General features: G+C 45.3%; 2 protein-coding genes across 6 annotated transcripts in view; one reads left to right on the top strand and one right to left on the bottom strand.

Moving 5' to 3' along the window:
• Positions 1–65: 65 nt before the first annotated feature.
• On the bottom strand, positions 66–2,257 carry LOC6554674 (BUD13 homolog). Its single transcript, XM_001981930.3, has one exon. The coding sequence runs from the start codon at positions 2,160–2,162 to the stop codon at positions 219–221; it is 1,944 nt and encodes a 647-aa protein (XP_001981966.1). The 5' UTR covers positions 2,163–2,257; the 3' UTR covers positions 66–218.
• A 260-nt stretch (positions 2,258–2,517) lies between these two features.
• The window catches only part of LOC6554673, a 37,573-nt gene continuing 28,705 nt past the window's right edge, over positions 2,518–11,385 (top strand). For 4 of the 5 annotated variants that reach the window (XM_015153420.2, XM_015153421.2, XM_001981929.3 and 1 more), the window contains exons 1-2: positions 2,518–3,000; positions 7,540–8,484. In XM_015153420.2, coding sequence (XP_015008906.1) covers positions 7,747–8,484 — 738 coding nt within the window. In that variant the 5' untranslated portion in view covers positions 2,518–3,000; positions 7,540–7,746. Of the gene's footprint in view, positions 3,001–6,118; positions 6,420–7,539; positions 8,485–11,385 lie in introns of those variants that run through there. The other variant, XM_026976317.1, reaches the window with a different exon arrangement.

The following is an 11,385-nucleotide window of genomic DNA, read 5'->3' as shown; positions in this document are numbered from 1 at the left end:
CACATTGCCGCGCAGTTAAAAAATCTGATGTTTGTAGAATACAAAATAATAATAAAAATAATTAATATTATTATATCATCTTGTTGCTTTCTTTATTTTTCAAAAGAATATATCGTAACCTCCATTTGAAATAACCAGCAACAGAATTGCCCTTTTGCTTTTTACAGGCAGTGTCGAAATTTTTATTGCAACAAGAAAGGAAACAAAGCTTGCAACATTCACATATCCTCCACGCTGTACTTGTAGGCCTCGTCCTGCACCGCCCGCCGCTCGTTCTGCTTGTCGAACCACCGCTGCTCGTAGCCGTTGGAACGATCGACGCCATCCCAGCGATATCCTGGTCGGATGCCAAAGCGATTCTCCGGAAAGCTGCCCTCGTACTTGGGCATCACCGGCTTGTTGTCCAGCTGGTCGCGTTTCTTGCGCTTTTGGCGCATGTACTCCAGCATCGGATCGTCGGCGTGCTCCTGCTCGCGCAGATGCTTGTCCAGATCCTCGTCGTTGGCGTAGCGGGCCACTGGTTTGGAGGCTTCATGGGCCATCTCCTCGAGGCGGGACTTGCGATCCTCTATTTGCTTCAGGCCCTTGCCCCAGCGGTCGTACAGTTCCTTCTTCTGCTGCTCGTGCTGCTCCTTGCGGCTCTGCTCGGCAGGATCCTCGTTGGCTGCATCCCGCGCTCGGTTTCCTTTTCTGCGCGTGCTTCGCACCTGCACATCCCCATCGCGGCCGGAAATATCGCTGGACATTTTCTCAAAGAGTTCATGTTCTTGTCGTCGCCTTTCGTCAGTTTCCTTCTTCAGGGATTTCGCATCCTGCAGTCCGGCTTTCTTGCCATCTAATGTCTTGGTGGATTTCGGCTTGTGTGTTGGAGGGGGAGAATCTGATTTGCTGGGCGATGCCTTGGCCCAGCGACTCTTCCTCTCTTCCTTGAAGCGATTACGAGGCGGAGGACTCTGTTCTCGACTTCTGTGATTCCTTGGCGGACTTTGGTCGGAATCGCGACGTCTGCGTGGGGATTTGTCTCGTTTTCTTAATGGACTTTGGTCAAAGTCTCGTTTTCTTCTCGGTGGCGATTGATCTTCATCCTTTGGTCTTCTCGGGGGACTTTGATCGGAATTCCTTCTCCTCCTTGGCGGCGATTGCTTATCATCTCTGCGTCTTCGTGGTGGGCTTTGGTCCGAGTCTCGTCTCTTGCGTACTGGAGACTGGTCGTTGCCTCTCCGTTTTCGGGGCGGACTCTGGTCGGAGTCTTTTCTCCCCCTTCTCACCGGAGATGGATCGTCTGCTTTACGTCTGCGAGGTGGGCTTTGATCGGCATCTTTCCTCCTTCTGGGTGGAGTTGAATCCTGGTCTCTACGTCTCCTGGGCGGACTCTGATCGGAGTTACTTCTGCGGCGTCTGGGTGGCGATTGATCGGACTCCCTTCTCCTTCTAGTGGGTGATGGTTTTCCCGTTCGTTTTCTTGGAGGACTTTGGTCCGAATCCCGCCTTTTCCTGGCTGGCGACTGATTGCCATTCCTGGCTTTTCTGGGTGGACTCTGATCGGAATCTCTGCGCTTTCGGCGAGGCGGCGATTGATCGCCAACTCTTTCTCGCCTTGGAGGACTCTGATCTGAGCTTTCCGCCCTTCTTCTCCTCCCTTGAGGACTGTCCTCCCGCTTTGGCGGCTTTCTCGATCGCGCTGGGCTTAAATCCCTGGAGCTGCTGCGTTTTTCTTGCTTAATTCTAACGGCTGGACTTCGTCTGGAGGGTGAGAATTCATCCTTGACCTTGACAACTGACGCCTTGCGCCCCCACATCTCCTGCTCCTCATCCACGGGCTCCTGTTTGATGCGAATGGCAGGTGCTGGCGAGGATTGGTCGTCCTCTTCCTTGATCTCATCCTTGACGGCAATGTTGCGCCACTTGCTGCGCACGTTGGGATCCTCCTCGATGTACTCGCCCACAATTTGGGGCGCATCCTCGCCGCCCAGCAGCAGATCCTCGTCCATTTCCTGATTATCATTATCGTAGGCGTCGTCGTCAATGATTTTCACTTTGGCGCTGGCTGAACCCTTTTTGTGCTTCTTTTCCTTCTTCTTTTTCTTCTTCTCCTTGTCGCCGGACAGGTACTTCTTGAGGTACTCCTTCTGGTCGATGATTTTGGCCTTTTGCATGGACATTTTCGTGCAATAAAAGCGGGAAATCGGAATTTACAATGAATTGTTTACGTTTTTTGGCTGCCAAGTGTTACCGCTCGTCGCCTTTGTGGAAATGCCACACATAGCTGGAGTGCTGTTAAGTTGCGTTTAACAGCACGCACTTATGCCGCAGTCTGGCAGCGCCAGAAGATTTGAATTTTTCATATAATTAAATATAAAAAGATAGCTTAAAATTTATTGCGACTTGGGCTACAATTGCTTATACGGATATAAACAATTGATTTCCTGCCATTTCTAAATCCATAAATACTTTTAGAACGTAATGCTGTGATTTAATTTACATATGTTATCCAGCGCGCCCTAGTGATTTACTGTTAGCTAACAGCATTCGATAAGGCAGTTCTGTTACGAAATTAAAGTAAATATTTGCACTTTTAAGTTTTCAATCCACTTAATTGCTCGACATGAATGTTGCTCACTGATAAAAGTGTGCACACGGCTTGGCAATTTGTTTAATTTCGCACGATTGTTTAGCGGCCTTTTGCCTGCACATCTCTAACTTCCAACGCACTGACAAGACAACAAATTCCTTGTCAAGACTTCAAAATCGCAGCGGCGTGATTTCCGCTCGGGAAAAGTAGACTATTTCGCCAGAAACGCAGAGGAGAAATTTCGTAAAAATCTTGTGAAATTGCAGGCCACTGATAAACTTTTGTTGTGTGACTGAAGCGGTGGAAAGTGCAACCCAATTATCGTGTTGCATGGGCGTTGTTAATTGGGCCGCCGGCCTTGTTTTGCTGGCGGCGTTATCGGCGGCGGATTAACTTCTGCCAGAAATGTTTCCCTAGAAAACGTACAAGTAAGTACTAAGCAGCCGAATAAGCGGCTTAAATGCGCTTAAATGGCGGATTAAATCGAGCCACGGCAATTATTTGTCTTACTTCCTGAAAACTCTGAAGTAGCGAGTTCCCTTCAGCAGACTAAGTGGAAAGTCCTCGAGGGCTCTTACTACAGCCTTTTTGTGTGTGGAATCGTCATAGGAATCGGCGTTTTGGCATCACATGGCTGTCAGGATGTTGCAGTTCGTGCGGCAGGGGGCTGTAGGGGGGCAGGCACTAAGTGCGGGGGAGGGGTGTTTAAGTGACGAATGAAATGAAGCGCAAAAACAAAGAGCACGCAACAACAATGCCCGAGACGAACAACAATTGGCAGGAAGAGCGTTGGGGAAGGGGGCGAAAGTCAAAAGGGCTGAGGATGAGCCTTCGGGGGGCGGGGCAGTGGGGTGGCACCCACATATTCACATTTTGAGTGCAAGAACGCGCGAACGGCATGCAAATTAATTCGCTTAACTGAGCTTTTAAAGCGCTCTTATTATATTCCGTTGTTTTGGTTGCGCTCTCTCCATTACCCCTTTTTCTGCATTGTTCGCATTTCTTTTTGCCCATTTTTTTGCACTCGCATTCATGAAATTTAAAGCCCACGGCGTCCTTACCCCCCTCTCTCCCGTGCCCTCACTCACTCTCTCGCGCTCTCTCTAACGCGCGCTCCATCTCGCTCGCGCTGCTTTGTCTGACGCGCTCTACTTCTGCCATCTCTGTTTCTGTTTTGGTGCTGTCCCACAAAACAGCTGATTTTTTCAACGTGCTCTCCGCACCAGCACTGTCCCGCCTCCACGCTCGCCCTCCCTCTCCCGCCGCATAGTTGTGTATAAATTCAAATTCCTTTCGAAATTCTTCGCAAAGGTTTGAGTCTGCGCTTACAGCACTTACACCACTTGCCGCACTTCCAGCACTTACCGCCCACATTCCGCTTTCGATGACTTTCGAAAGTTAACGGAGTGCCATTCCTTGCCCATTTTAGTTAAAATAACTATGTTCTTACTTTTGAGGGATACACTTACCGATCATATTGCCTAAATATTTGCCATATATTTGAGATGGCCCAGACTCTGGTTGTTGTTTCCACTCGTAGCCGCCGCGAAAAGTTTCCCAAACCCAGATTAGCATGGCAATTCACATACGTTTGTTACTCCCTGTTTCCCGCACGAAGCCAGTGGATTAGATCTAATGCCAACTGGATGAGAGTGTCTCAAAAGTATTGATTTTGGCATGCGGGGCTAATTATATGATTAGGATAACTATGGAGGCCATAGAACAGCTCGCACTGCGCACCCTAATTAATGGGGGATTACCATACGCACATGCCTCTGTGCGTTTGTTCCCACTGAGACGCAGAGATAAACTTTAAGGACCTTTCCTATATCGCATCATCCTGCAAAGCAACTACAGCTGCCATGCGCGCCTTTAAATCAGTGCAACAACACTGAGCCCGCCTCGATACCTCGATACATAATTAAATCTTGGCAAGGACTTTACGGCCGACGGCAATGATTTCATATTAAGGTCCATTTTTCTACTAATGGCGGAAAGTGAGGAGCATTAAATCAATTAGTCCTCTATTTGCAATCGAGATTCGGTGGGTTGCACAAAGGGACCTTTTCCAACTTCAATAATGGGGCAAAATTTAAGCATTGCGAAAACAAACTGCTCAATTTTGCGGCCCAAATGAACTGCCACTGGTTAAGTGACTTTTTCAGCATAATTAATCAATAATTTACTAGCCGGTGTTATGAACTCGCATAATTTATTTATTCCACTTGTAATACAAGCGCTGCACTGACAGTTTGGTTAATTACACCAAAGGACGATTGCTTTTCATAAGCTGACACAATAATTTTCCCAATAATTAAAGCGGCTTAGGCTTAGGCTTTCGATATAATTATAATAATGACCACTTTGCAGCAAGCATACATCCATATGTATGTAGATTTTGTGGCAAACACGGCCCGTTGTCAATTAAAACACAAGACATAAGACATAGGATGTTGCTATAGTAACAAGTACATGTGTACCCAGCACCTGCCTATATGCAGCCAGGATTCTAAGGACATTTAAAGGCACTCCGCTGGAACACTGAACACTGCTGAGCAGGGAAATTCCGGCAGGTATGGCTGGGCGCGGAAAAAATGTCCGGATTATTGTGGAATTACTCGTAGACGGCGCACGGACTTATAACTTTTTTATCCCCGGCATTTGTTTTGCATAACTTACAGTTTAACTTCTTTGGTACTTGTTTAAAGCCTGGCCAGAAACTTTTTCGCTTATTAATGGGTCTTTTGCCACAATCCAATTAAATGAACAACACACTTGGCAGAAACATTGAATTATGCAAAGCAGCGCACTGCAGGCCCATTCATTCATTTTTATCAATTTCGACAGCTGTGCTCTCCTTACTATTTAGCAGGCAAATGGAAACGGAGTAGTAGGTTAAGATACTTTCTAGCGACAATAGTCAATCTACCAGAATTAATCGTTCACAGCTGCTCGGCCATAATTGTGCAGCGAATTCAAGACAAAAAAAGGGTCAAATATTTGTATAAGCCACTTGCCACTTGCCATGTCATCCGAGTATGATATAAATTCGTTGTGCGAACATACTTAAATTGCATGCGTACATGAGCACCGGAAAATGCCAAAAATTTAATGTGTCATTCCGGCCAAAGACACAGAATAGAAACTAATTCGGAAATTTTCTTGCCTACATGAACACCGGAAAACCAAACCCCCTGCTTAAATCGAATTTTGGGAGGGCGTGACTGGAATTTATTCCGTAACTTACGAACCTTGTGCATACTTATTGTCATTGATGTCTCAGTTGTAACTTTAAACATTAGGCAATACACAAATACCATTCTGACTCTGTTGCTTCTAGATTTGCATAACTTGAAATAATTTAAGTTGTAATGTTTTGGAAAATTATTCAAAAGTAAGGCACAGTATGCCAAAACCTACCACGGTTGGAGTCCGCGCTGCGTGGTGAGCTGCGAGCGAGAGAGAGAGAGGGCGAGCTCTCTTAAGCCGCCTAACAGCGGACTGTTACTCGCATGTTAGTTCCAGCCGCTGTTACTCGAAATGCAACAAAAGTGGTTAGCTCGCTCGAAGGCGGTTTCAGTTCGATTCAAATTCCCAACGCGACGGTTTCACCGCCCGATCCTCTCGACGCTCCCCAAAAAAAACTATGAGTTGGCGCTACATCGCGGAGAATTCAAACTCTCAAATCGTACCATTTCGCAAAGATAAAGAATTATAAATCGTATCGCGCCGACGCGTCTTGTTTATTAGCGATTGTTTTGTGATTGTGCCGTTAGTTAACGGCAATCGATGTTAATTGGAAATATAACGGATTTCTTGGCCGACGTACTTAAATTCCGGTGCTTGTGTGCGTTTTTCTGCATTTAATTCATCAATTTAAATTTCTGCCCCCTGTGTGTGTTTGTGTGTGTGTGTGTGTCCGTCTGATTGTGCGAGTGTGCGAGCGCAAAAGGCCGCCGCCAAAAATATAATTTGATCATTTCGAGAAAATCTCTCTCACATCGGCTGTAACAACAACAAAAGCAACAACATCCCAACCATAACAACGTGCAACAAGAACAACAACAGCAACAAAGTCAAAACCAACGCAAAAAGAAAATAGAAATATCGCTTTTCTAGCGGGTTATATCCATCCGAAAGGCTAGAAATTTCGCGACAGAGTTTTATTTTTGCTCCACAAGGGCAGGTGTACGGGGCGTATGTAGAATTTTTACCGAAAACCGAAAGAAAAGCCGAAAATAAAGCCGAATATAAATAACGGAAGTGTGGGAAAAGTTGTGCCCATATGCTTATAGCTTTTGCAGCTCATCAGTGTGTAGACTTTGGTCCGAAAACCAAAATACGTACATAAATAGAAATGCGGTCTCGAAATTGATAATAATTCCCATGCTGAGTTGTAGTTTCTTGAAACCAAGCAAAACAAATCTATTAATGGAAATGCTATAAAATACGTGCAGACGGAAATCAAAAAAGGCAATATAGTGAAGACTTTCGCTATTTTTCGCGTTGTTTTCATAATAAAAACCCAATTACTGTTTTTTTGTTTTAACGAAACTGAAAAGTAGTAATGCCAGTGTCCGAAAAAAGTCCGAAACTGTCTCGTTAACTCGTAAACATCGATCAAATCGCATTTAAAATATCTGTAGAGTTTTGAAACCTAAAGCGCGACCAACTAGCTGGGCTTAGTGTAGAATTTGGAAACTGAAAAGCAGAAAAACCAGGGTTTTTCCCCTGCTAATGAGCTTCGTCGCCAGTTACATATATTCTGATTTGGTTTCTTGTTGGCCTACTAAAAGAAACTGGCTCACGCGAACCGCTCTAAGCTCAAACTCGCAGTTTAAGTCGAGCTCAAGTCTTACACACACACAGCCACACACACATACACACGCACGAATGGCTCTGGCGGCGAAAGGTTTCCCAACCGATCTGTTTCTCATGTCTCTTTCTGGCCCATTCTGGTTTTTTAGGTCTCCAACGTGGTCAACGAGTCGTGGTCAAAACGAAAGCAACGTCTTCGTAAGAGAGAACAAATCGGCGAAAAAACCTTGTAAACAAACACAGTTTCGTGGGTGCCTCGCAACGTGTGTGAATTAAGCTGGCGCTAGAAACAATAAATTGAATTAATTAAACTAAGTAGCTGAGAGAGCAAGTAGAACAACTGAAACTAAAACAGAATGAGTGCCAACCGAAGAAGACGCAGCAGTTTCCTCTGCGCGAATTCCGCAACCATCGAAAGGCAGCACAAAAGACGCAGTGCATCAGCTGCGAGTGCAATTGCAGCAGCAACAGCGGCAACAGCAGCAACATCAGCAACATCAGCAGCAGTAGAAGCGATAGCAACTGCACCCTCCAAAGAGCAACTTTCTCTACCGATTGCTGGTGGCAGTGCTTCAGCTGATGAGGATTTACTGGAAATGCCTCGCATTTGCCGATGCTGTTGCAAACGGGATTTGAAATTACTCGGCTTATTCGAGGCCAGCCAACCAACACTGGCCAACACAACAGTGGCATCAGCATCAGTATCCGCAGCAGCAGCAGCAGCAGCATCAGCATCAGTAGCATCGAACAAATCATCGGGAACATTAGCAAAAACATGTGCGACAGAAGCAGAAGCAGAAACCGAAACTCCACAGACATTGTCCGCAAATCCAGTAAATCCCGGGACTAAAGCTACATCATCTCCATCAGAAGCAGCTACAACGTTGTCCGCAGCCACACCCTCCGCGTCCACGTCCGCATCCACATACACAGCCACGTCTCCCATGAGGCGTCGCACCACTAACACCACCGCTCCATCCGCTCCACCCGCTCCACGTGGTCGTAGCAGCGATAATGCCGTCGACTACACCCTCAGCGGGGCCCACAGCAGCATGGACATTGTCCTCGAGGAGATGACCATTTGGATGCTCAATGTAAGTAACACCATATACTGTACTATACTATACACATACTATACGCTCCTTGACGTCCTTTATGAACTGCTCACCAGCTCAGAAGCTCACCAGCTCAGCAGCTCAGCAGCTCAGCAGCACACTAGATGCCCACTGCGGCCACCCACCCAATCAAGTTCTCTTCAGAGCATATCGGAAAGTTTCTATGGGTCGTGTTTAATTTTTAATGTGATTTATTCTTCTGCACGCATGCAATAACTCGGACGGCAAGTATTGGAGCGCAGTGTAGCCTGGGGAGGGGGTTTCAGTTCAACTAATCGAGTCCAGGACGTCATAGCTGTGCAGTTCTATAAATAGGAAATGAATATTTCCTTCTATTAATAGGAAATGTCACTGGAATCTATGAAAACTTTGACATCGGTCGGTTGGGCGGCCAATGTGTCCAAGATTTCCATACATTTCCGCAGCCAGCAAGTATGATTTTATTTTTTTTTTCACGAGAGAGAGAGAGTTGAAATGCCGTGGAAAAACCCCATTACCATGTGGTAAAGCTTACGCGTTTAATTCGAATTGTATTATTTTTGAAGATTTGCATGTCATACATAAATAAAGCTGGTGAGAAATAGGCGGCAAATTGGGCGGGAATGTTGTTATTGTCATATTCTGTGGAATAAATAAATGAGTATCGGTAAATCAAACCCGTTTCCAGATTGATTATAATTTGTTTTTAATTTCTACGATATTTTAAACTGAATACATCAACTAATAGCAGTCCATTTCGTATAATAACAATATGGAAATTTCAACCAACAATTTGTGCAGGCGTGGAAACACCTTTTAGTGTTTTCTATTAATTAAAGTAATTAGACGGCCAGTGTAGTGGACTAGTGCCCAGCTTTTTAGCGTGTAAATTCCCCAGACATTCTCGATTCCCTCATCTGACAGACTGAGTCACTATCTGTAGAATGGGCAAAACTTGTACTCTTGTACTCTGACATGCCTTTGTTCCGCCCAGGATCTCTGGGCTCCCAGGGTTCCCTGCTTCCTGCTCCCTGCTCCCTTTAGCCCGCTCATGTGTTATTTTCCTAATGCAGGCAAATAAATTAAATTGTCTGGCCATTCGCAAGAACCAAAAGTAAATAAATAAGGCCTTATTTATAATGCCGCAGAAGGTTTTCAACCGTTTCACATGCAATTTGCCACCGCAGAAGATATGGTAATATTAATTTTGGGGCACATTCGGCTACGTGTGTGTCTGTCTGTCTGTCTGTCTGTGTAATGTGTGTTTTTAAAAGGGCTTAAATAATCCATTATCTTATCAGCAACACGTTCCGCTCTCTCGCTTTATTTATTCTAATACCAAATGAACGAACGAATTTTGCTGGATTTTATAACGCCGTATCAAGATAGCTTCATTCGCAGCAATTATCTGTTTTGGTCACAGTCATCTGTCTGGGATTCTTTCAACATTTTGTTTTTTTTTAATGATACGTGACTTTTCGTTTGACCCTTTTGCCTAACAATCGTTTGTTCGGTTTTAATGACCGAATGCTGGAAATGAGAGATTCATAATCAACGCTGTTGGCCAAAAAAGTGCTGTGCCCCACATGTTTGGGAAGAAAGTACGTTGCATTCTGCGTGTCACGTATAAACATTGCGTTCCTTTTCCATTCAATAGCGCCTCGATTTCCTTGGGAGGAGAAAGCTGTGGGGCAAAGGCGACTCATTCTCAGACTTCTTGCTTTGTATCGTAATTTACCTGCTGTTTCGGCCAGTTTTCACTTTTCGCTTTTTCATGGATAAATCAGCGTAATTGTTTGGCCTTCTTATCAGACTAGACCTAATCAAAAGTCAAACAATTTCCAACATTTGCTGAGACTGCATATAGAACTTGCTCGTTGTAGAGCTCATATTCTATGGTATAGTATACTATACCTAGTGCCTTTCCATCATGCCCACAAATATTGTTTTACCTATTTGCTATTCTTAACTTTATGCCACATTGCGTGCCAATGGTGCCTGGCCTGGCTGTGTGGCAAGTTTGCATGTGTGCTCGGCCCTTGGGCGCCATAAACATTCAACGAATCCGGGTGGAGCCTTTTGTTTTCGGTCACCGAGGTGGCGTTCTTGACTCCACTGGACTACACTTTACTCCACTCCACTCCAGTCCACTCCACTTCATTTCACTTCACCCGACTACAGCAAACTTAAATCTTGGCTTTATGGCAGGCCTCTAATTGCAAAGAGTGGCCAACGTCAACGTTACTTTCCGGCCAATTATACGGCACCCGCTACTTGTGTTGCCCCATTGAGAAGGAACTGCCACGACCGACCAGGTCGACCAGGTAGCCTGGCCAAGCCAAAACACCTCTCACTTCCAGTGCTGTCCACTACTCTTACTGCTCCACTACTCATTACCAATAAAAGTCGCATGGGGGAAACAGGTTTTCTTTTTTTGGCCGAATGCTATTCGTATTCGTAATCGTATTCGTATTCGTATTCGCTTTTGTATTCGTGGTGCTACTACTGGATTGCCGCTGCTGCTGGTGACCGTTGTTTCGATTCTCAAGGTGTTGCATTAAAAATGCTTTGACCTTATGGGGTCTAAGTTTCGGACTGCAGGCCAAAACTCGCATTCAGCTCAACCGGCAATCATATAAATTAATCCAGCAGCCAGCAGTCAGCCGGGTCTATCTGTCTACTATGCGGATTGTTTGTCGACAAAACGCATTGATAAATGACTTGAACGCATAGTTTTGGTCTGGCGGCGAGATTTGTTATTCGAATTTCGAGTGTGTTCTCTCGACGCAATCTCGGCGAGATTGTTTATTTAATTAGTTTAGTCGGAAAGTGCGAGAATAAGCCGCAATTGGGTTATACAAAAACCGGCTAAAGAAAACAAAGAGACATAACAAGTGCGAT

The sequence above is a fragment of the Drosophila erecta genome, unplaced genomic scaffold (genome assembly GCF_003286155.1).
Source record: "Drosophila erecta strain 14021-0224.00,06,07 unplaced genomic scaffold, DereRS2 tig00000000-arrow-pilon, whole genome shotgun sequence".
Classification (NCBI taxonomy): domain Eukaryota; kingdom Metazoa; phylum Arthropoda; class Insecta; order Diptera; family Drosophilidae; genus Drosophila; species Drosophila erecta.
Note: the sequence above shows the minus strand (reverse complement) of the source record. Positions and strands in the feature narration are given on the sequence as shown.

Coding starts and splice junctions, on each gene's coding strand:
- LOC6554674 (XM_001981930.3), bottom strand. CDS start 2,162: ATGTCCATGCAAAAGGCCAAAATCATCGACCAGAAGGAGTACCTCAAG.